The sequence below is a fragment of the Peromyscus maniculatus genome, chromosome 5 (genome assembly GCF_049852395.1).
Source record: "Peromyscus maniculatus bairdii isolate BWxNUB_F1_BW_parent chromosome 5, HU_Pman_BW_mat_3.1, whole genome shotgun sequence".
Classification (NCBI taxonomy): Eukaryota; Metazoa; Chordata; class Mammalia; order Rodentia; family Cricetidae; genus Peromyscus; species Peromyscus maniculatus.
This window is the reverse complement of record NC_134856.1, coordinates 54184314-54207998: the sequence shown is the minus strand read 5'-3', so window position 1 is coordinate 54207998 and position 23685 is coordinate 54184314. Positions and strand designations below refer to the sequence as shown.

At 52.2% G+C, this 23685-nt stretch overlaps 1 protein-coding gene across 1 annotated transcript; it reads right to left on the bottom strand.

Moving 5' to 3' along the window:
* Positions 1–2072: 2072 nt before the first annotated feature.
* Irf8 (interferon regulatory factor 8) lies at positions 2073–23583 on the bottom strand. Its single transcript, XM_006990149.4, has 9 exons — positions 23495–23583; positions 19883–20057; positions 15877–16060; positions 13212–13300; positions 12395–12500; positions 11249–11296; positions 5004–5384; positions 4408–4523; positions 2073–3873 (listed from the first exon to the last, which is right to left on the bottom strand). Exons 2-9 carry the CDS (start codon positions 20054–20056, stop codon positions 3697–3699), a joined length of 1275 nt encoding a protein of 424 aa, XP_006990211.1. The 5' UTR covers position 20057; positions 23495–23583; the 3' UTR covers positions 2073–3696.
* Between the last annotated feature and the right edge of the window lie 102 nt (positions 23584–23685).

Here is a 23685-nt window from a genome sequence, read left to right as displayed (position 1 = left end):
AATAAAACAGAGTGCTACAGTAGTCCAGGGCGGGAAGCTGGGATCAAGGTAGCCTGGCCCTTGGGCTAGCTGAGATCTGTGTAACTTCATAAGAGAAGTTTAGTAATTTCATTACTGTTTACAGTTGCCGCTTTCTTAAATGATCACATTAATATCGTATACAATTAAATCGATGTCCATAATTAAAAGGAACCATATAATTCTATACATTCATAGATTGCTCTATCATAACTCCTAACAATTGAGTATTAATTATTCTATTATTGTTGGTTTGGCTTCTTGAGACAGTGCTTCATTGTATAGCCCTGGATGGTCTAGAATTCACCATCCTCCTGCCTCAGCCTCCTGAGTGCTTGGATTACAGGACTGCACCCCCACACCCCACAAACAATTACGTTATTGACATAGTTGACTGCCACACACACTTGACCATTGGCGTTACAGTTCGTTGACAAGAACTATTTAATATTTATAGTGTAACTATTTAATCACTCACAGCTTAATTATAAATGAGTGATAAACGGAAATGCACTTTTTTTTTGCATTTCCTGAGTGGCAGGCCATTTGCTCCTCAGTGCGTGGAACCAAACCCCTCTTACTGGTGAGGAAACCCAGAGTCAGAAGCAGGAGCAGCTGGTGAGCTGTGAGTGGGCGGCACCCTAACCTGTCCTGTGGTCACACAGTCTCCCCTCACCCTCCACCAGCCCAACCAAGCCCTCCTGCAGCAGGTACACCCTGGCCTTGCCCCACCCTGTTCTTACCTGCTCGTCTCTAGGGTCATTGTCCTATGTGGATGGTACAAGGGGAAAGAGGACATTTGCTTCCCTGGTGGATCTTACAGGCACTGGTGAGCTAAACAGCAATGCACAGAGCCGCGTTGATGCACGCCAACTTCCGAAGCCGTTTTTGAGCCTAAGAATGGAGGTAGCTGGTCTTTCCCTCAGAGCCAAACACTCTCCATTCAGAGAAAGTCACTTTCCTTTGAGGACCCAAGTCTTGTCCCTGGAGGCCCCAGCCTTCAGAGACTTTAATTCCCTCCTGCGCTTCAGAGAGGCAGGGGCACCATCCATTCTTGGCCCATGAGTTAACTCTGAGAGACACAAACTGGGACTGGGTTCACTCTCCACATTCAGAGAAGAGCGGCTTATAAACAAAATTCCTGCTCCGAGCACTCCAGAGCTAATGTGACTCAGTGCAGAAATGCCTGTTGTCCTTCGCTCTGGGGTCAGCTGTCCTCTGGGTCAAGGACCTTGCACAGAGGCTCTTCCCTCTAACAGTGCTCCCAGAAAGCTTCACACCAGCCACGCATGGACCTCTGCCTCTCTTTCCACACCTGTAAGCTGTGACTAACAGGCCTTGTCTCTGAGGGATCCCATGAGAGCAGAGGTAGCACGCACTGCCTCAGAGACAGGATGTGCTGGGCTGCGTCCACCCACCTGAGCTAGCAGCCCGTGCCCACCTGCAGTGGGGGCTTCGCTCCCAATTGCTAAAGCGATGGTCCCTGGGCTGGATGGAGCATCACTGAGGGACCATGCTGGGCTTTGTGTCCAGTATGAGTATGTGTATGTAAATGGAAGGTCCTACCTCATCGCTATGACTGGTAACCAGCCCCCTGATACTTCCAGAAAGGTGCTACCGGTGCAGTCTCCTTCCTCCATGCCCTCCCACACTTCACACAGCCCAGGCTCACTGAAACCCAGATAGGCCTCTGACAGAACAGCATCCATTGCCCACTGTGCTCTCCAGTGTCTTCTACCACCTGTTCCATTCTCCAGGCCTTTTCCGCCAATGTTTGTGTGGAAACAAAACAAAAACCTCTAAATCCTTAAAATCTCAGTCCATCATTTCTTTAAAGTTCCTTCTTTAAGAATCCTCAAAGTCATGGTGACTCATGCCTATATTCCCATCACTCCAGAGGCTGAGGCAGGAGGATTGCAATGAGTTCAAAGCCTGGACTACAGAGTCAGATCCTGTCTCAATTTTTTTTAACCAAAAAAATTTTTTAAAAAATCCTGGAATCTAATGAAAATTATATTTGAGAGTAGTTTTTAAAATCAAAGAACAGATATCACTTTTATGAAAGAGTAATTTACTTTAATAAAGGAGGAGATCAATACTTTTCAAGTGGATACAAAAATAAATATTTGGATTACATATTTGTGTGTTAGCACTCCCTGAGACAGGAGGGTGGGTGACATGTGACACATGGCCAGCAGACAGGCTGTCCTGGCTTTGACCGAGGGGGAGAAGCAAGCCCCGGGTTCTGTTTGCAGGTGTCCCGTACTCTGGCGACGATATCTGCTGAGCCGGCCCACCTCCATCACCTTCACACAGCAGCCACGACGTTCTCCATCTTCTTTGACTTTTCTGGTTGTAAGGCGTGGCCTGTCGAGCCCCTCAGTGGCTGGGACTGTCTTCCCACCGTTCATGCTTCCCCTACTTCTCAGAACAAGAGTCAACAGGTAAAGCTTCCCCTGCCCTTCTCTGTGGAATGCTGGCACTTTAGGAGAGACCCAGGATGGTCACAAAGGAGAACAAATGGAGGAGGTCTCTGGAAGGAAAAGGGATGCTCCCTACACCCACCTCTGCTTGGCATCCGCACCTGTTATGCCCTGGTAGCCAAACTAAATCCTTGGCAGTGGCTCACTCCTGCAGGAAGCGGTTCTGGAGGCGTCCCTGTGGCTCCACAGCCAGTGATGTAAGTTACTTAGATACTAGAACTAGACGGGACAGCCAGACTGGGGGCACAAACGGGCCTCAGTCACCGAGCCAGGCCCTAAGGTTTCCACCCTGGCTTCTGTTCAACATGTTACAGGTGGACATTCTGCTCTGTGATATGGAAGATGTGTACCTTTTCTCTGGCATGTGGGGGGGGGGGCACTTCTAAGCCTAGACTGCAATTTGGATATTGCTTTTCACTGGGTCTTAGGATTGATTGGGTGTGTCGTGGGACAATGGACGGGTGAGATGTCTATGGGTGGGTCCCCTCCACAGTTCCTGGTCCTACCACGCCCCACATAAACCCCTGCCAGCTGATACAGAGTCATGTGAATCGATGAGCCACAACCAAAATTCATATGAAACTCACAAGCAGTATCTACACTCATATATATTATCTGCCCATTTTACAGGAAAGGTCCAAAGTGATTGGCAGTAGGTCATGCAAAAATACAAATATTGTTTAAAAAAACGAAAACCATTTAGAAAGGAGACAGCGGTTACCTGGACCATCTCATTACAAAAGTTTCTTTTGAAAAAAAAAAATGCATCAACTTATTTTTTCAGCCTTCTGGCCAAAAACAAACAGAAAAGGGCTGAATAGTAAAAAGATGCCTTGTGTAGAGGCAAGCACAGGAAGTCATAAATCTCTACCTTCAGCCAAGAAGGACAAAGGAGGCCCTATTGGCACAGACTGATTTAAACTGTCAAAGTGACTTCAACATGCAGAAAGAATAACCATTAATGGTAAAGGGGAAAATTCAGGAAACAAACGTTTTAATCACAGGTTCTGGCCACAGCCCCTGCCAGCTTCCGATATCTGCCTGAGCAGGAGCGTGTCCATGTCTGTGCTTCTGGAGACCCCACGGAGGACACCGCCCACCCTAGTCAGAGGGGTCCACATCCTTTCAGAATCCTCTCAGTCACAGAATCGTGAAGCTTGAGCCTCAGGCGAGGTGGGACGGCCCGGGGAGAGGCTTAGACGGTGATCTGTTGGTTTTCTCTGAAAAAGGGTCTCTGGTGTGAGGCACAAATGTCTGGAAACATCCGGAAGGTCTGGTCTAGCTGGGGCTCCTCCAGGGCTGGCACCAGGGAGGCAGCACCACAATTCTTGCCCACGTCCTCCACCAGCTGCCTGGCATACAGCTGCTCCACCTGCGAGGGCCGTGTGCCAAGTCAGAAGAGAGGTGGGAGGAGAGCGGGGGCCTTCCTCCACCACAGGCTGCCCGAGCCCCTCCGTGACAAGAAGGAGCCAGGCAGGGCAGTGCTTCTGACCATTGCTGAGAGTGTTCTCCCAGGACTGCTCCAGCCTGGCCAGACAATGCTCAGAATGCCACTGCTCGACCACAGTCAAAGGAGGACTTACAGGACTGTAATCTGTCACTTAGACCTTAGGGCCACTGGGCAGGGGGAGATTTTCTAAAGGGGAAGGAACAGGGGAAGGGAGGAAGGGAAATCAGGAGAGAGGGAGGAAGAGAAGGAGGAAAACACAGATGAAGAGACTCCCAACATGGGAAGACAAAACGCAGAGGTGGCAGGAGCCCTGTGCAGTCTTGTTCGCGCCCCTCTGCCCTGGTCACAGGGGTGGGATTCTCAGTCCTTGCTGTCTCTTCTCTGGGATAAAGTTGGCCCCCATTAGAAACTACGGTGAGGATGCCTGAGCACAAGACAGAAGCCGCTAGCTCTCACCTGCACCAGAATGAGTTTGGAGCGCAAGGGCGCTGTATCCGGAAACTCTTCCCCGAAGCACAGCACCACCCTGCTGTCAGGAAGACGACTCTGGGCGTTGTAGAACTGATGCAGTTCTGGAAGAACACAGAAACCAGTGAGCCTCTGAGCTGAAGTCAGAGTCCAGGGGTGGGCTGCAGAGCTTGGAAGGGAGCCACACGCAGCCCACAGGCTGACGACTGGACACACCGAATCATGCCACCTCTCCAGGGACCCTGCCAAGGTAAAGGAGCTGAGCTTGGGCTGGCTGAGGCCTTGGACTCTGCATTTCTAAGCAGTTCCCAGGCTAGGGGACAACCACGAGCTTCATTCACTCCACATTCTGAAAGGAAAGGATCCCGCTCTAATGTCCTGTCTACGCAGGGGAAACTGAGGCAAGGGCTCCCCAGGCTACTCAGGGAGAATGTGCAGGTCAAGCTTCAAAGGGTTCCCCAGCTATACCATTGCCAAAGCCCTCCCCCCCTGCGAGAGTAAACTGAGTCCGTGATGCAGGTGGCACCGGGTGGCAGGTGGGTGTGAACTCTAGGGCAGGGACTGGGAGGTGATTCAGTACTGACCTCTGAAGAACTTGTTGGTATCAAAGACTTGCACCACCTCATCCCGCTCCAGCTTGTTGGGCCTGCCCTTGCACACCACCGCGTTGCCACTGTAGAACACGCGGCCCTGGCACAGCCGTTTCACAAACACACCCTTGTGGTTGCTATGCAGGAGCACACCACGCTCCAGGTGCCCAAACAACTTCCGGGTCACCTGCCTCTGCCGCTCGCTGGGGATGGTGTCCGCTGTCGGGAAGCACACCAGCTCCAGGCCATCGGGCCCATACAGTTTGGGAAGGCCCGGCTGGCTCAGGGACAGACGGCAGCCCTCGGGGCAGGTGGTGGTAGCCTGGCCCACCGGCTTGCCCCCATAGTAGAAGCTGATCAGCATCTGGGAGAAGGCTGTTGGGGGTGAGAACACAGGGCAGTCAGGGGCCTGGCAGAGCGGAAGCCCCAGGCCCTCTTTCCCAAAGGCTCAGAGTCTGTTCCTCCTTCCACGTGGTGTGTGCTTGTAATCCCAGCAAACACCCTGAGTGACAGAGAAAGGCTAGCCCTGGGGCTGACTGGCCAGCCAGTCTCATCTGGTAAGATCCAAGGCAATGGGAGGTCCTGTCTCAAAAAATAAGATGGACAGTGCCCAAGAAATGATACTTAAGACTGGCCTCTGGCCTACACACACACACACACACACACACACACACACACACACACACGAACACACACACAAACATGCATTCATGCACACACACATATGAAGATGCATTCATATACACATGCCTCTGCACACACATGAACACACACACAAACATGCATTCATGCACACACACACATGAAGATGCATTCATATATACATGCCTCTGCACACACATGAACACACACATGTGAGCATACACACACATACACAATCTAGGAAGACCTGGGAACTTCACCAAGTTCAAGCTACGCAGGTATTGCCTACGTAATTTCTCATGAAGCGCCTGGGGCTCTGGTTCCCTTGTCACCCTGGACTCAGTGGCCTCCCTTCGAGACGGGAAGAAACATCAACGGTGTGAACGTCATAATATCATTTTCACAACACACAATGGATGGCCTGGGATTCCCTGGATTCAGATCGCAAACCTCAGTAAAATCCTGCACACGTCTGTCCTCCAGAAAGGCCAGGGAGCGCTCTGCCTGGAAGCTATGCGGGAGGGGGCTGTGATGACAGAAAGGCTCTGCCCCCACCATTCCTTCGCTCTGTCTGTCACCTCAAGAGCCAGGGTGCAGTTCAGAGTGGGAATGCTTGTCTCACACATGCAAAGTCCTGGGTTACAACCTCAGCACCACAAATGTAAACTACGCAATAAGTGAAATTGGAAAAAAAAAAGAGAAAGGCTTCAGTTTGGCACCAACAGACCATAATAATCCCAACAACCTTTTTGGAGGAAGATTTTGAACTTGAGCCGTGAGGCTGGAAATGTACCAACTCTGTACTTTGCTTTTGTGGACTTTCGTTTGCTTCAGCCTCTGGCTTCCTGTCTCACAGGTGCTGCCGGTGTCCTCTTACAGGCAAGGGCGGCAGCATTCCAGATGAACTTACAAAGGGAAAAGACAGGAAAAATACGATGCAGAGGGCCCAGCAGTCCCTGACTGACAGCCAGCGTGGAGGTGGGGCTCCAATGATGGGAGCCAGGGAGACCCTGAACTACTGCAGGGATGAGGGGAACAGCCCAGAGCTGGACGCTGGAGATGCTCCATAACTGCTATAAACAGAATTTTCCCCCAACAGCAGCCTCATGCGTCCTCAGCTTCTCACCAGTTCAGGCGTCCCTCTGGAGCCACAGAAGCTGATAGCTCCCCTAACCTCCAGTGTCCTGGAGCTGTGCGGCCGGCCACCAGCTTCGCCACTGGACGGGCCTGTGTGAGTAACACACTGTCGGGGCTAACGCGGCTGCACATCTGGAATCCTCAGACCCTTCCATAGGGTCTATCAATCGGAGCGCCCACCACTGTCCACAGACTCTGCTGTCCCCTGCTGCAGTTACAGAGAGTTCTAGAGTCATCTGAATAAACAGTCAGCTGTTTGGGTTCTGGTCATCAAGCTCACATTATGGGAAACTGAGGCCCAGGTCAGCAGTTAAGTGGTAGTTCTAGTGTACCTATTCCTCCCACCCTGTACTCTCCACCAGTCATGTGAGTACACCCTGTGTCTGTATCACCAACAAACTGACACATCCCCTCTGCACCCTGGGACAATTTAGGACTTCATTCTAAGTGAATGGAGCTCCCAGCATTGCATCTGGCTTCTCACACTGTGCCCTGCGCTCACCCTGTGCCCTGTGTTCACACTGTGCCCTGTGCTCACACTGTGCCCTGTGCTCACACTGTGCCCTGTGCTCACACTGTGCCCTGTGCTCACCCTGTGCCCTGTGTTCACCCTGTGCCCTGTGCTCACCCTGTGCCCTGTGCTCACACTGTGCCCTGTGCCCTGCGTTCACACTGTGCCCTGTGCTCACACTGTGCCCTGTGTTCACACTGTACCCTGTGTTCACAAGTGCCCTGTGCCCACACTGTGCCCTGTGCCCACACTGTGCCCTGCGTTCACACTGTACCCTGCGCTCACACTGTGCCCTGTGCTCACACTGTGCCCTGTGCTCACACTGTGCCCTGCGTTCACACTGTGCCCTGCGTTCACACTGTACCCTGTGTTCACACTGTGCCCTGCGTTCACACTGTGCCCTGTGCCCACACTGTGCCCTGTGCTCATGCTATGAACACATTGTGAACTTCACCCCGTTGTTTCAGAGGAATTTTGGAACCAGAAGCCCTCAACACCCCCAGGAACAGCTCCAGGAACAGCAAAATGTCTCAGAGGTCTGCAGGCAGGACTGGCTCAGTGACCCCCTGCCGTAGCACCTTGAGCTTGGAGAAGGGACAGGTGGGAGGAGCGTGGTGCCAAGCTGCCACACCTCACAAGTGACAAGTGCAGACCCAGAGGAGAAGCAGGTGACCAGTGCTCTCCATGCTGTCATGCAAGTCTTCACCTCCCCCACTGAGATTCTACTGCAGCCTACGCCTGCTTTACAAGCATCCACAGAAGACACCAGCGGCTCACCCCACATGGGACCCCAGGACCCCCATTAATATCATAAAATCAGGATCAGCACCGTCACCGTCAGCATCCCCTTCAGTACCGAATTCCAGCACTGCTTCCTCACAGCTGTGTGACTTAAGGCAAGAGGCTTCACCCCTCTGTGCCTGCTGCTCATCAACAACCTAGAGATGGCAACGGCACCAGCTTGGGGGTGGGGGTGGGGTTTGTGGGACCACATGAGCCAGGGAAACAGGGCAAAATTGGGTCCACAAATAAGTCCCCTGAGACTGGGCACCACAAACCCCGGTCCGCAGGGGTTGTGATAGGTGCTGAGCCAGGTGCTTTGGCCCCATCCACACATCAGACCCCTGCCGTGCGTTACTGGTCACGGCAGCCCTTTTGCAGATGAGGAAGTGAGGCTGAAGGGTGTGAAGGTGCGCCAGTCCAGCTGTTCTGTGGGCGAGCCTGGCCTTGCTCCCCACAGCAGGCTGGCTCTGGCTCACTCTGAAGTGCTGAGACACGCCGAAGGGCCTCACTGTTTGATTCATGTATGGAGCACACACAGGCTGGGAACACACTGGCAGGAGGGTTGACAGCAAGGTGGCACTGAGAGAGACTCGGGGGTGGACATGCCCTAGCACTCCAGAGCCTGAGGCAAGAGGGTTGTGAGTTCATAACCATCCCGGGCTACACATTAAGACTGTCTCAAAAAAAAAAAAATTAAAAGCCAGGCCTCTGGATTTTTCTGATAAATAGGAAGCCCATCCTAGCCTGATCTAAAGGCCCAGAACACTGGTTACCACAGGGAGGCAGCTACCATGGGGCAGACTTCAAGGCCAAGGTTCTCCACGGTGCCGCAGTCTCCCCTGCTCCCTACTGTTCCTCCCCACCCATCTCACGCTCCGTCATCTCTGTAGTCAGGAAGTCAGGAGCCCTGGCTTCGGCTTATCTACAGGGACGGGGTGTGTGACCTGGGTTCTGGAAGAGGAGCGTGGGGCATCTGCTCCCAGCACTGGCCGGGAACTCCTTGCTTTCCTCATAAATGCTGAGACAGCTCTGCAAGGCTCAAGGACACTTCCTCCTCACAGCCTAACTTTACCTCTCACTCAGATGGCCACAGGTCTGGGCCCGGCCAACACGGCACCCAGAATGCATTGGTCAGCAGACTCCCAGGGCCACAGCCCAGGACTGACAAGGCTAAAGGCCCGTGACCCCAGGCCTCCTGTGAGTGGGTTAAGGAGGCTTGAGAACAGGCTGGGAGGCAAATGCCCTCAGAAACTTCAGCAAGCTACGGTCTCTATGTACAGACAGGTCTCGAAGGGCCCCAACATACAGTCTGGCACTAGACAGAGCAACATCTCCTTTGTGTTTTTCTTACTTAGTGAGCACCTGCCTCTGTCCCCATGATGGTCCCCAGGACATGCTTCTCCCTGAGCTCCACTGGGTCTACCATGAAACCAGACAACATGGCGGCTCCTGGGAATGTACAGAGATGCCAGCAGTCCCACAGCCAGCAGCAGTGAGGATGGGACACCAGGGACAGATCTCCACTCTGGAGCCTGTCAGCCTCACCACCCAGGGCCTGTGAAATGGGGAACAACCCACCTCCATAACCTAGAGGAGGTTGGAAACATGGGTAGAAAAGAGCCCATAAGAATGTCAGCCTTAACCCTGGCACCCAAAATTGCACCGTGAACACCAGCCACCATCATCATCACCATCACCATCAGCACCGTAACCAACAGCATCATCAGTACCTGTACCATCAGTCCCGGCATTACCACCATCCTACCATCAGAAACATCGACTGTGGGATTGGCTTTTTTCTGGAAACACCTCTTGCCTTCAGAAACTGAACTTGCACAGTTAACCTGGCCCCGCAAACAGGTTAATAATTTGCCTTGAGACCATTTAAAGCTATGACCTCCATCTCTCTCCCTGCTGTGTTCTCTACCTGTTTAACCTGCCTCTAAGAAAACAATGTAACCAACCTTACTATGCCTTGGATTTCCCATGCAATCAGCTTTTGCAACCCAAGCTAAATAATAGCTTTAATCCTAAATTATGTACTCTTCCATTCCTATGCCCCAGAATAGTGTGTGTGTGTGTGTGCATATGTGTGTGTGTATGTGTGTGTACATGTGTGCTTGTGTGTATGCTGTGGTAATCATTTGCTGAAAGTGGCCAATAGATTAAAAGCAATCTTAAATAAAACAAATATCCCATAAGCGTTAGAAGCAACATGAGGATAAAAATAAATAACATATCTGAAGCTCTAAGTGCTATTCTGGGTCAGCTGGGGTCAGCAAAGTAACTTCTTCCCTTGTAAAACTCGGTTCAAGATCTCTGTTTAAAAAAAAAAAATTCCTCGGTCCTTTCACATACTGTGTTTTCCGTGCCATTAAAGAATCACAGAGCACAGCACTTTGTCAGGGACAGAGAGACATCAGACCCACAGAACAGAGAGACAAAATAACACAGACCACAGACAACAAGACAGCCAGAAGGCACAGGGAGAGAAGTGGAGAATTCAAAGATACAACATCACCATCAGCATCACCCGGACCATGAGCACCATCAGCATCATCTGCATCATCACCATCAGCATCACCCATACAGTGAACACCATCAGCATCATCTGCATCATCACCATCAGCATCACCCGTACCATGAGCACCATCATCACCATCTGCATCAGCACCATCAGCATCATCACCATTGCCATCAGTGCCGTCAGCATCGGTACAACCATCACTGTAACTCTCACTAAGGGGCTGGAGGTGAAAGGAGGTGAAGGCCCCCGTACGAGTGGCACTGGCCAGCTGTATCCCTACTAGACAGTGTTAGTGGCAGTGCAGCACATGGGGTCCTCACAGCACTTCACACATGAGAAACTTGATGCTCCAAGAGGCCAGATCCCTCCATCGAGGCCAAGGCAGCAGGGCAGAAGAGAGTGAAGGCTACCCTGCTGCCTCTGAAGACCCTCTGGACTGACTACGGCCACCTCAGGGAGGTCAGCAAACCTGGGCCACTTGCCTGCTCCCAAACTACACAGAATGAAGAGGGGGAGGCAGCCCTCAAAGCCTACCCCCAAGCCACACTTGTCCCTAGGACCTCAAGACCCCACCCAGGTCAAGAGACTGTTTTCCAAAAGAGCCTGCGCCATGCCCACCCACCCAGAATAGCCTGGTACCTGAATGATGCGGGTCATAGGTGGCGTACCCGGTCACCAGTGGTAGGCCTGTAGGCGGAGAAAAAAAATTATTCCCATCTGGGCTGGTGTTATGAGCAGGGAGTGACCCAAGTGTCCCTGGGGTATGGATGGGACGCTAATGATGCTGATGTTGATGCTGATGGGCAGATCTCACTCTATGTGAGCTCTCAGGCTCACAAACGCAGAAACTCATCAGGGTAAAGGGTTTCCTCCTGCTCTGGGATCCTGCCCTTGTGCCAGCAATCCACAGGACCATGCTTCCTTCCTACTGCAAGAATCTGGCCCAAATGTCACTAGATTATACACATAACCAGGGCTTGTCTCACGTGGGAGCCTGGGATCCCAGGCAGGTTTCCCAAAGGCATCTTTCAACACAGGGCCCCTTGCAAGACACTAACACCTACAGCCTGGAAATGTCACAGGCCTACAGGGCCAGCTAAGACCTCCTGGCAGCTCCTGTCTTAGCAGAAAAGAGGCAAAGGAGGAAACCAAGGTACCTATGAGCCATAACATTTGCTCACATGCTGTAGCAGGGGCCCAGGTGAATGACCCTCTTAAGCATCCACGGCCTGGGTGCACCCGCCAGATGCTAACAGAGGTGTGAATCCCTTATTTAACTTTCTAATTCCACTGGGCAGGTACTGGTGTCCCCAATTTATAGATGAGTAAATGGAGGCACCACCAAGACATGCAACTGCCCAATGTGGTTCCAAGCTATTGCCCTGACTGAGCTCCCTTCTCTCCAGAAGCCCTGGGTCTCTCTGGGTCTGGGGGTGTCCTGAATGTCTGAACAGAACACCAAACCTTATGGCGAGCCAGGAAGGAGAGGCAGGGTGGCTGAGAGCTGTGGCCTCCCTTCAGCCGTGAGAATGTCAGCAGACGACTCCTCTTCTCAATTTCCTGGGCGTCTGGGAGGAGAGTGGCCATGCCTAACTACCTATTGTGGACCAAGACACTTGTGCCTTCCTGGGAGGCTACAGCTTGGCTAACTCAGTTCATGGCTGTGATTTTTCACCTATCTGGACTCAGCAACCTTCCACAGGACATAGAGCCTAACAGTGGCGTGTACCCCCAACCATAACACAAAGCGCCTAATGGCTGGCAGTGCTGGTCACCCACACTCACCTGCATTGGGCTGCTGGACCCACCAGTCAGGGAGGACCTGGCTCCTGCCAGCCTCTGGTGGGGATGGGCTCCTTTTAGTCAGACCCATGTATTCATCCACAGAAGGCTATAGGACCAGGTACCGACAGAAAATAACAGTTAAGTCACAGGTCTCCGGCACAGCCCTCCCCCAAGCCCATGCTGGTAAAACCCAATATCAGATACACAAGTAAAGCCACCTTTATCACATGAGACAGAGCCTGAGCTGCGCTTCGCATTCATAGGACCCTAGACTACAAACCCACCGAGCTGGTAGCCTAACCAGGCTTGCCGAGGCGATGAAAAAGCTCACTGGTCTTTTGATGCGGGGAGACATGACCCAGCTCTGGGGCAACCTGTGGGGTGACACTGAACCAATCCTACACTGTTTTGAGAACCTCACTCAAAGAGCCACAGGGATCTTGGTGGATACATCTAACTACGAGAGGTCCTGAAACCTCCTTTGTGACCCTGGTGCGGCATCATAACCATCTACTTGCTCAAGTGAGTTGGCAAAAATAAAAAAAAAAAAAACTGATACACTGAGAACAGGACAAGGGGAAAGGGATGCAGAACCAAGACCTCCCTGAACATCACAACTTCCCACAGGAGGAGACAGGACATGCAGGGCCTAACCAGTACAGGAAGGCTGGCCTGGGGAGGCGGCCTGAGAGCCCCTCAGTCTGCCTCTTCAGCTAGGACTGTCACTTCCCTTGAGAGCCTAGGGCCCTCCATGCCTGTGAGGGGTAAAATCCATGGCTCTCCCTCCCTGGCAGGCATCTGGGAGGCCTCTACTCACCTCCTTGATCAGCTCCTCTATCTCAGAGCGCCCACACTCCATCTCCGTGACATCACTCATGCAGCCGGCCGGCGCCACGCCCAGCTTGCCTATGGGAAAGGGGATGGACACCATGACCCAGGGCAGCCAAGCATTGCAACCTTTCTTAAAATGCTGAATTAAGGAAACGGAGGTGGTCAGCGTCCTCACTGGTTTTGACCAGCAGCTGCTAGAAGGTTTGGGAAAGACTCAGCCGTGCCTTCTCATGGCCTGGTCATCTGATCAGCCAAGTCAAAAGGGAGAAGTGGGTGGTGGGGGTTGTAAACACAAGGCTTTTACAGGACAGGGACCAGACTTTGGTTGGCTTCTTCCTTCTATCTGAGCCCCGCCTGGTACATTTTATACCAGACGTTTACTGTCTACATATTGAAGATAAGTTTGCTAGTCTGGGTTATTTGAAAACATCCAGAGATTTACTGGAAAATATCCTGGCAGATGGGGAGCCAGGTAGCAGGAAACCTTTTTGTCCTCTCCAAATATGCATGTGTGTGTCTGCGCACCTCTGCCACGTGGTAAAGTCACACACATGTGCCCTTTTTCACAGCCTCCCCCCTGCCTCCCAGGGGGGCCAGAGCTTTTATCGGCTAGCATCTGGGTCCAGATGGCTTCTGGCCCACGTTGCACCTCTTCCCTGATCAGAAGTTCGCCTTGGAAGGTTAGCCCCCATGAGAAACAGCATGACCAACTAACCCTCCCCCCTCCGCCAGGCCTCCTACTCCCAGGGGCCTGTGCAATCTCCCTATTGCTCCATCCAGATGCAGGGCTTCACTCAGAAGCCATTGCTGGGGCAAGCAGAGGGCAAGAAGCCCCCCACCCCATCCCACCTCCCCGCCCCGCCCCACCCCCAGGCCAGCAAATCAGTCAAGTTCATAGTACAGTGTACCACCAGGACAAATACTATGCAAATGCTGTGTCCCTCTGCTCAAGAGCCTGCTGCTCCCTCACCCCCAACGCTGCAGGTGATGGGGCTCCACCCACGCTATAAACAAGTCAGGGTCGTCTACCAAGTCAAGCCTGGCTGGTCCTGGGGGAGCAGCGGGGCACTGAGAGCAACTTCCCTATTGCTTCAGATCGCTGTGAAGACCAACAGTCTAGAGCAGGGAGTGATTCCGGCTAATTGACCCTTCTTCCAGAGGCGGCAGAGAATGGGCCAGGCCCCCGGAGCCGCGAGGCTTTTCTACGGAAGGTCACTGTGTAAGTCTTATCACGGTCACCTACACGGGCTCTGAGTCAGTGAAACCAGGTAGCCACCTGCAGGTGACTAAGCTACAAACGACAGACCATACAGCACCGCCGACCGACCGCAGTGGGAGCACCTGCACCAGTCAGGCCTCAGTTGGCTCAGCTTCCTCTCTGGGGGATTTTGTTTTTGTTTGTGAGACAGGGTCTGACTCTGCAGGCCAGGCTGGCTTTATGGATGCAATCCTCCTTCCTGCCTTGGCCTCCTGCGTCCTGGGATCACATACACACACACACACACACACACACACACACACACACACACACACACACACACACACCAACGTACTTCCTACCCCTAACAGACTAGCTGTATCAGCATTCCATATTCTCTGACAGGCTTCGTCACCAGGTCAGTCCCCTGGTGTGTGAAGACACTCTGGCACTGGCTCACTATATAGATGTTTGAGTCATGATTTGTACTTTTTAAAAAACTGTGTGTCTGCTGTTCGATACCCCCACCGAAGGACGAGGACAAACCCGGAATCTGTGTTCAGCCCTAAGAACTGTGGCAAGGTTTCAGCTCTTCCCAGCCTGCCAGTAAGTTTCCAGAGAAAAAGTCACAACTCCACAATATTCTTGGGTCTGTGTGGACTGGTTGTGAAAACCAAAGCTTTTCAAAAATCCTCACAAACTCATGATGGAGATTAAACAGCTCTGGTTCTGCACAGGACAGGAGTTTAAAAGGATTCTGAGGTCAGCGCTGAGCTCGATACATTCTGATTGATTAGTGATGTCTGGCCAGAGCACAGACAGGCACACGCAGTGCGGCAAGTTTGGGCTGTCTCTGCTTTCAGGCCTTTACAGATGCTTTTAGGATTTTACTGCTGGAAGAGACCTCAGGGATGATGTTATCCCTGGCAGTAGTCACACGCCATGGCCATCAGTGAGGTCACTGCTGCTGAGTTGTCTAACTGGAGAACTTTTCACTCAGCTTTATGACCCATGCCTTCCTTGCCCACTCGATCTTCTCCAGCCTCCCCCGTAGAAAATTCTAGAAAACAAGAAGGAATTCTGCATCGCATGCTATGCTGCGGCAGAGTCTCACACCTATTCAGGGGAGCTTACACTGAGCTCCAGGGGTTCTGCCAGGCTCTGCTCTGAGCCATGACCCAGAGCGTTCTGACCCCTGGGCTACCCTTCCCTGCCTCTGTGTGGCCACTCCCTCTGCAGGAAGCTGCCACTTGACGGCACATGGCGTGTGAGGTCAGCAGGCCGGCTCTCTGGGTCTGCTTACACAAGAGAGAACCACTTTGTTTAGCTAAACCAGGCACCCGATCCCTGCGGGTGGCATGCCTGCTTTGTGGAGACCAAAGGCTAAACGGGGCAGAGGGGGGGAAGGTGAGGAAGGGTCCTGGGAGGTTTCCTGGCCCCAACAGATAGTTACATTTTTGCTCTTCCTCGGGGACAATTCGGTAAACTTTATACGGCTCGGAAATGTCCAGCTGGGATCGATCAGTCACTTCCTCAAAATCTGGGCTCTTGTTCAAAGCACAGCGTAACCTCGTCTTCCACGTGGCTGGCTCAGCTTTGTCCCCATCTTTAAACTTCCCTTTAAAAACTGCCCAGGCCTGAAGAAAGAAAGAGAAACACAGTCAACGCGGAGGGACACAAACCACAGAGTTCGCCACGAAGACAGGACCGCACGGCCCTCTCCCCCCCCCCCGCCCCCCCCACACCCCGCCCCAGACTTTCCTGGCCGTCAACTCTTGTTCAAGGTCAGCACTCAATGGGACTTCAGGAAGACCACTTTGTCTACTGTATCTGAACAAACCAGAGCAACACTCGGCAAAGGCAGAATTTGAACCCAGGCCCCAGGCTCCCCACACCCTAGGATGCATCTTTGGCAAAGTCCTTCTCTTGCTTGAAGGGCCTGCGAGCCTGAGGTCGTGAAGCTTAAAGAGGAAGATGTGCATGGGGCTTCACTGGAATGGTCAAAACAAAGACTTTCTGCTTTTTCAAACAAAGCCCTGAGCATAAAAAGGGAACATGTGAAAAAGTCTGAATGTGATCACTGTTTTTTTTTTCCTTTTAATAGAAATTTTGTTTTCATTTTTTTTGCATGATTCTAGCCATTTAAAATGTAATGAATTGTTCTCCCTGTTAAGTGTCTTTGCTTTTTATACATGCATACATATATATATATAGTTTTTTAATAGTTAATTTTTCTGACCTGTCCAAAGCTTATGATCTAAGCAAAGACCAAAAAGTCAAAGCAGGGGCTCAGTCAATACAGTGCTTGCCATCAAATATGTTCAAATCCCCAGCACCCACAGAAAAAGCTGGGTATGTGTGCCTGTGATCCCAGCACTAGGGACACGATGACCCAAGGATCCTTAGGGTTCACTGGCAGCCAATCTAGCCTAGTCCATGAGCTCCAGGTTCAGTGAAAGACTGGGTCTAAAGAACTGAGGTGGAAGATGACAGACAGAGACACCCAGCATAGCCCTCTGGCTTCCAAAGGCACATGCACAGCTCCAGGGAACACTTACATTCGAGGCCAGTGCTCTCTGAACTGCTGGCGCCGGATTCAGTGTTTCTGCTCGGCAAGAAGCTGGAGAACATTCCTATCACTGAGCCTGAGTGGTCACTTCCTCTCTGACATAGTTGCAAACCCACTTTTAGAAATATTTTTTAAGTAGATGGTTTCCAACTCTGGCTTTTATTATAAACTGCATTGATGGCCACATACTGACTTGTGGACTGTTGGGAATTCAAAAGCAGAGAAGAACAACCAGCCAGACTAAGTGTGATTTCAGGGTTATGATTACTGGAAGGTTCTGTCTCTTTGCCACTGATGCTCAGCGTGGTCCCCATCTCACACACTGTCTAAAGCACTCTCCGGCAGTACCTCCCCCTGGATATACAATCTAGAACTTCTGCCCTGGGAGTAAAGACCCCCTCTCTAAATCACTGAGTGAGCCCACACTCCAGTGGCACCTGAGGAGGCACAGATGCCGCAGCAGCATGCCCGTCAGGGGCACACGATGGAACTGTGGCGCCTCATCAGCACTGCCCTGTTCATTCCTTCATTCTGGGCTCACGCTTCCTCTGTGATGAAGGCCTGGAGGCCCCTACTATCAAATCAGACTTCATGGTCAAGAAGCATTCTGAGACACCACTGGGTACCAGCAGGGGCCTACCCTGAGCCATGTCACATCTGGCCAGAGATCAGCTCTAAAGGACTGCCTTAGCTTCATGGTCTCTTGGGGTCACCCAGAACTGAATCCCAGAGTGGGTCGTCCAGGGACCCACTGCTGACACTGTGTCCTATTGCACTTTAAAAATCAACATCGGGAACGTACCTCAGCTGAAAAGAGTGCTTGCCTGGCATGCATGAAGCCCTGGCTTCAATCCTCAGCATCACCATATAAACCAAGTATGGTGACCCACACCAATAATCTGAACATTCGGGAGGTAGAGAGAGGCAGGAGGATCGGGAGTTCAAGGTCATCCTCAGCTATATAGCAAGCTTGAGATCAGCCTGAACTATGTAAGTCCCAGACTCAAAATAAAATCAAATAAAAATTAACTCCTATTTCTTCCTTCAAGGCCCTCTGTGCATTAGTTAAGTGCTAAGTAGTAGTCCCATCACCAATAGGGCCCAGGGAATCTCAGCCCTTGCCTGATTGACGTAAGTTCAGTATCTTTTTCATTCTCCATCTGTGGTCTACACAGGAAGCAGGCCCCCAGATGCCGCCTACAGACAGCTCTGGGCTCTCTGGTATAAGCCCTCTCCCCAGTAGAAAAGCAAGCAATAGACCTTTTCCTTAATACCTACATTTTTTTTTCAAAGTTTTTAATAGTCTGAGAATAGCAGGTTTCCTCCTTAACCAACAAGTCCCTAATATGGCTCTCTGTCCAAGGCCTCAACACAGGGGGGTCCCTTCAAACAGCCAAGATGCATTTGGCTGATAATGCAGAGACATCCTGCCCCATACAGAACAGCTCAGAAAAACCCCTCTCCGCTCCATGTCTCCCAGGCTGTCCGCCCCTCCCCATCCCACCCCTCGCCTCCCTATTTGGTGGGTACCCGTTTCTCTCCCGCCATTCCTGCCGAGATTGTCTCATTTCAGATTGCCACACAGAGCGACTGCGTAACCAACGGAAACATCGGGAATCTTGCGCATTCTTCTCAGTGCTGTTGAAACGGCTTGTTGGTAGTGAAGCACGTTGCATAAGATGCATAAATCTGGGGCTTTATTTCAGGACTCCTGGTTCACTGAGGTAGGGCACTGCCTAAAGAGAGACCCGCTATCTCCTGCAACAAGTGAGACCCCCGGGCCAGCACTCTGCCCTTTCTCTGGGAGAATCATGATGGTCTCTCTGCCAATACCCTGTGCCTCAGATTCAGTGTCAATAAGAGTCATCACCAGCTCAATTCAGGGTCCTCATTGGAAAGGGAAGACTGTGCCCCAGAGCACAGCATCCAAGATGGTTTGGGCCGTCACAATGCTCTGCAGGCCATGCTCGCCCCTGGACCACAGTCTTGAGTCAGTTGCTGGTCCTCAGCAGTTCAAGCTGCCTTGTGACCCTCATGACCTTCCTCCCCAGCCCCAGCTCCCCAGAACACACAGAACTAAAGGCAGTGGTTTACAACCTGGGCTCTGGGTCAGACCACCAAGGTTGTAGCTGCTCACAAAGTAGAAGTTTGGGCTGACCATGACCTAGGACTCTGAAACTCCCAGAGTGAAATGTAGATGCCTAGGGCCTTAGAAACACCCATAGGTGACTATGACAACTCACAGGGGACTCCTGACCCAGCCTGCCTGCAGAGCTGGGCTGGCCTGGTCCTTAGGGAGAAATTGCCCTACTTCTCAGTCCAGTAAAGGGTTAGGACCTTGAGCCCCCTGATCCAAATGCTGGCTATATCACACAGGGGGTTATGAGACCCTGGAGAAGCCTCGTCTCCTCTCAGTGCCCCTGCAGAATGCAGACAGGATGAGACGAGGAAAAAGAAAAGAACGGTTCAAGCCCGCTCTCACCCCAGCTGTCTGGCCTGCCCTCGGTGGTCGCACTCACTCCTCAGAAGGGGAAATATCAAGTGCAGGCTCGGAATGCCCCTCGAACCCTGACCCAGAAGCAAGGATGGAAACCTGTCACCCTTTTAGCTGGCCCTGTCATGCCAAGGAGGAGTCACACTTTGAAAGAGCAAAGACTGAAGCCTTCCATAGCACTGTGCAGAGCCTGGCAGTACCTCAAGGCAAAGGGGTGCAGGGCAGGTGGGAAAAGCACACCTGACTTCATGGGGGAACACGCCAGATCCAAGCACTCCTCAGCCGGTGTTTCTCTTAAAATACCGGGTCAATTGTTTAGTCATCAGGACACTCCTAAGGACCTCTAGAGCCAGAGAGAAATCAGAAACCGCCGCGTGGGGACGCAGGAGCCTTTACCTTGAAGATAGAAGCATCCACTTCCTGATTGTAATCCTGCTTGCCGGCATGCTTCCAAGGGATACGGAACATAGTCTTCTCGTCATTTTCCCATATCAGCCCCGGGTACATACTGCTGTCAATCTGCTCGATCAGCCACTGCCGGAGCCGACGCCCGCCATTCCGGTCACACATCCTTGGAAAGAAACAAATCTTTTAGTATAACAAATGTGGCTTCATGAGTCACAGTGACCCCAGAACTGACAGGAAGATCAGAGGTCCACACAAAGGTGCTGGCTTGGGAGAAGTCTGGGCCAGTGCCAAGAGAAAACAGTGGTGCCCCATGACCCTAAACCCAAATGAAAACTGAAAGCCCGAGGGACTCAGAACTGCCTGTCCAAAGATGTGCCCCACCCACCACCGCTCTGGCTGTGAGTTCCAGCTCTCCCCTGATCTCCCATTCCAGACACTGAGGGCACCTGCTGGGAAGAAGTCACTCTTAGATGATGCTGTACTTTGCTATGAGCTGCCCACCACTCTGAGAACAAGCTTAACTACTGATGCCCAGGGGACTCCTGTCCCTGGCAGACTTTGACCACAGCACCTCCTGAGAAAGAGGAGACCCTCAAGGCTGCCTCTTATAGGTTATCCTTTCCTAGCTGGAGTGGTAACAGGAATACAAAACAGGATAGGGTCTTATTGCCACTGGGAATGAGTCAGAGCTGAAGTCATGTTCCAGCTGGGTGACCTTAAAGTCATTTAAACTTGGAGTGTTAGGGATTCGGTCTAGGTGATGTGTGTAAAGTACCTGCATCAGGGCCTGTGCCCTAGAGGACTCCTCCAGTAACACAGATCCTCGGGGACTCTTAGGACCAGCCCTAAACAAGAGCAAAGCCCACTCGGGGGCTCTGTTTCCAGGCCCCACCACACACACACACACCTGACACCTAACGACACCCTTGGACATTCTCACCAGCACTGTCAGGTAGCTTTGTCTGCCGCCTGGGGAAAGAGAACATTTGTGCCCAGAGACTTGCAGCCAGCGTTTACTAGAACAGCCTGGAAATCCCCGAGGCAGTTGGACAGATGCCCACCCCCAAAACTAGAACACAGCATTTCTGGTCTTCCAATTAAAATGTGACCTCTTCGGGCAGGAAAGAAAGAAGTAATCAGCTGTGAAGAAACACGATGTCCCCAAGAACACGGTTACATCTAGAGCCAGCATGTCCCCCAAAGCAAAACGGTAGTCAGGATTGCTGGGAAGAGGCATGCAGGTCAGAAACTCCAGGCTGCTGCAAGCAGCAGAGGGTGCAGGAAAACAGGCAGGTCCTGAAAGAGGGAGGTGAGATCTCTCCAGAGCTGATTTCAGCTTTGCCACCCAACAGTGCCAGCTGCCACCTGTGGGCTTGGAAGCAGGTGAGGGCCAAAGCAGAGTCGGACTCGGGTTCTGTTTTTGTTTTATTTTTGGAATTTTCATACCCCAAGCCAATCTCTAACTCCCTGGGTAGCCGAAGATGTCCTTGAACTCCTGATCCTCCTGCCTCCACTCCCTCCTTCACAGGGCTGAAACCCAGAGCTTGTGCATGCTGGGCAAGTGCTCTTGCCACCTGGGCCACATCTCAAGCAAAACAGCACTTTGGCTGGGAAACCCTGACCTCAGCAAGGGCTCTCTTCACCATTTGGTCCTCAGTCTGAGGACCCTCACCAGAAAAGCAGGGGAAGAGAGGATATCTCAAGAAACCCAGAATTCTAAGTGTTTATAAATGATAGGACAGAAAAGAATACCCAAGAAGAGAAATAAAATGCCATCAAGTATCTTCCAAAAGCAAGGACGGTGCTGGCTCCCACCGCTTGTTCTAGGGAGGAGAGAGGAGCCTCTTCCTGACTTGACAGTATCTTATGTGGGCTGCAAGGATGAATGTGGGCAGAGCAGGGGTCTGGGGCTCAGGAGACAAGAGAGGGACTGGTGTCTGAAGACATGTCAATTCAAAGCCCTCCCAACTTCTCCCTTGGAGATGGATTTGTAAACCACAGCTCCTGGCACCTGAGCCTCCTGAAATCTAAAGAGAATTTGCTGGCATGGCTAGAGCTCTCTCCAGAAAAAGAACAGCACCTTCTCATCAGGGCTCCTCGGAGGACCAACACCCCAGAACTGTAAAGACACCTACCTGTCTTAGAGAGTGACAGAGAAAAGAAGTCACGGGAAGGAAAGGTGAACTACAGACCGTGAAAGCTGGGAGGTTAAAATCCTCTAGCCCAGCCTCCTCTTCACTCAGAGGAGGAGAAGCTTGGGGGGACAGCCATCCCCTGGGCACAGCACAACCCGTCAGCACTGTGCCCGGCTCCCAGAAGTGATTGTATTCATTCTACAGACAAAAGCCTCAGCTGGGTTCTGGCTCTCAGCACATGGACAATCCCTTCTAATCCCTTTGCAGTCGCCTCTGAGGTCCGAGGCAGGCAGAGCCTGACCCTCTTCTAACTATGGGCAATAATAATTTATAAACATGCTCACATGATGATAGCTTCCTCTTCTTGATTTTGAGGCAGCGGTCCCTCTCTGGGACCAGGCCTGTCTACAGTTAACCCACAGCCGGAGCAACGTGTCCTGGGGCCAGGCTCCTCACAAGGCAGGTGATACCAGGCGGCAGAGGCTCATCCAACCCAGATGTCAGCGCCCGCACCAGCCGTGTGTAGCAGGGCTCACCCACACCATCTCCTTCATTCAGCCCTGGCCACCACTCTGGCTACCGCTAAGCGGAAACCCATCATGGCCATTTCTCTCTGTGGCCCCAAAGCTTCCTCAAGTCACTGAATCACTCCCAGATCTTCATGAAGGAGCCCTGGCATAACTTAAAAGAACAAACCCAGAACTGTCCTGTAACTGCTCTTATCTTTGGCCTTAAAGGAAAAAAAGTGGGGGGGGGGGGCTCGGCCTGAAATCCTAACACTCAGGAAGATAAGGCAAGAGAATCACCAGGTTTTCCAGACGAGCCTGGGCTACAGAGTGAAACCCTATCTTAAAACAGAAATAAAAATTAAAAAGGTGAGCTACAGGAGACAATTTTAAAATTCTAGAACATTTATGGCTAGTTTCTATTAGTTTCTACCCTCGAACGCCTTTCCCAGCTGTGGCTAAGTAACCCTTCTCACCAGGAAATGTCTGCCCTACAGCCTGGGGCCAAGCTCACAGCAAACCAGTCCTGGGAGCTGTGACCCACAAGGAACATAACTTTCCTCCAGGGCCAGTTGGGCTCTGGCGCAGTCAGAGAAGTCCTGCACCACTGGGCAATCAGACTGCCGCCACTCGTCAGAATCAGAGCCTGTAGGTCCCTGGGCGAGCCCACCTGCTTGCTTTGGATAGTTCACTCTGGGTAGGTAACCTGACTGCCGCGCAGAGATTGGCAGGTCTTACAATACAGGGGGTTGCTATTTCTCTTCATCATGAAGTTGCCCATCAGGCCAATTTCAAGGGGAAAGGGGGGTTGTTGTGTAGATGGTGGTGGTGGTTGTTGCTGCTTTAAGAAGCAGCCAGTCTTCGGGAGCAGGCACCTGCTAATGTGCTGTACACTCCATCTGGGAGCGAGTGGAAGAGACACAGCCCCGGCCCGCGCGCCCTCCCCGGCCGCGTCCTACCTGCCGCCGGTTCCCACGCTGCCCGCGCCTCGGCGACCAGCCGCGGGCTACTGGGTCGACGCTCTCGCCCCTTTAAGGACGGGGCGGGGGAGAGGGCGGGTCCAGCACGTGGAGCGACGGTCGAGCGAGCCAATGGCGCGCGGGAGGGGCGCGGGCGGCGCCCAATCAGAGCGGCCCGCTGGGTCCGCCTT

What these genes read in the sequence shown, in the direction of transcription:
- Irf8 (XM_006990149.4), bottom strand. Translation starts at nt 20,056, where the DNA reads ATGTGTGACCGGAATGGCGGGCGTCGGCTCCGGCAGTGGCTGATCGAG. An exon ending in TGGATGCTTCTATCTTCAAG is followed by an intron (nt 16,061 to 19,882) that starts GTAAAGGCTCCT and finishes TTCTTTCTTCAG; the next exon opens with GCCTGGGCAGTTTTTAAAGG. An exon ending in TACCAACAAGTTCTTCAGAG is followed by an intron (nt 4,524 to 5,003) that starts GTCAGTACTGAA and finishes GTGTTCTTCCAG; the next exon opens with AACTGCATCAGTTCTACAAC.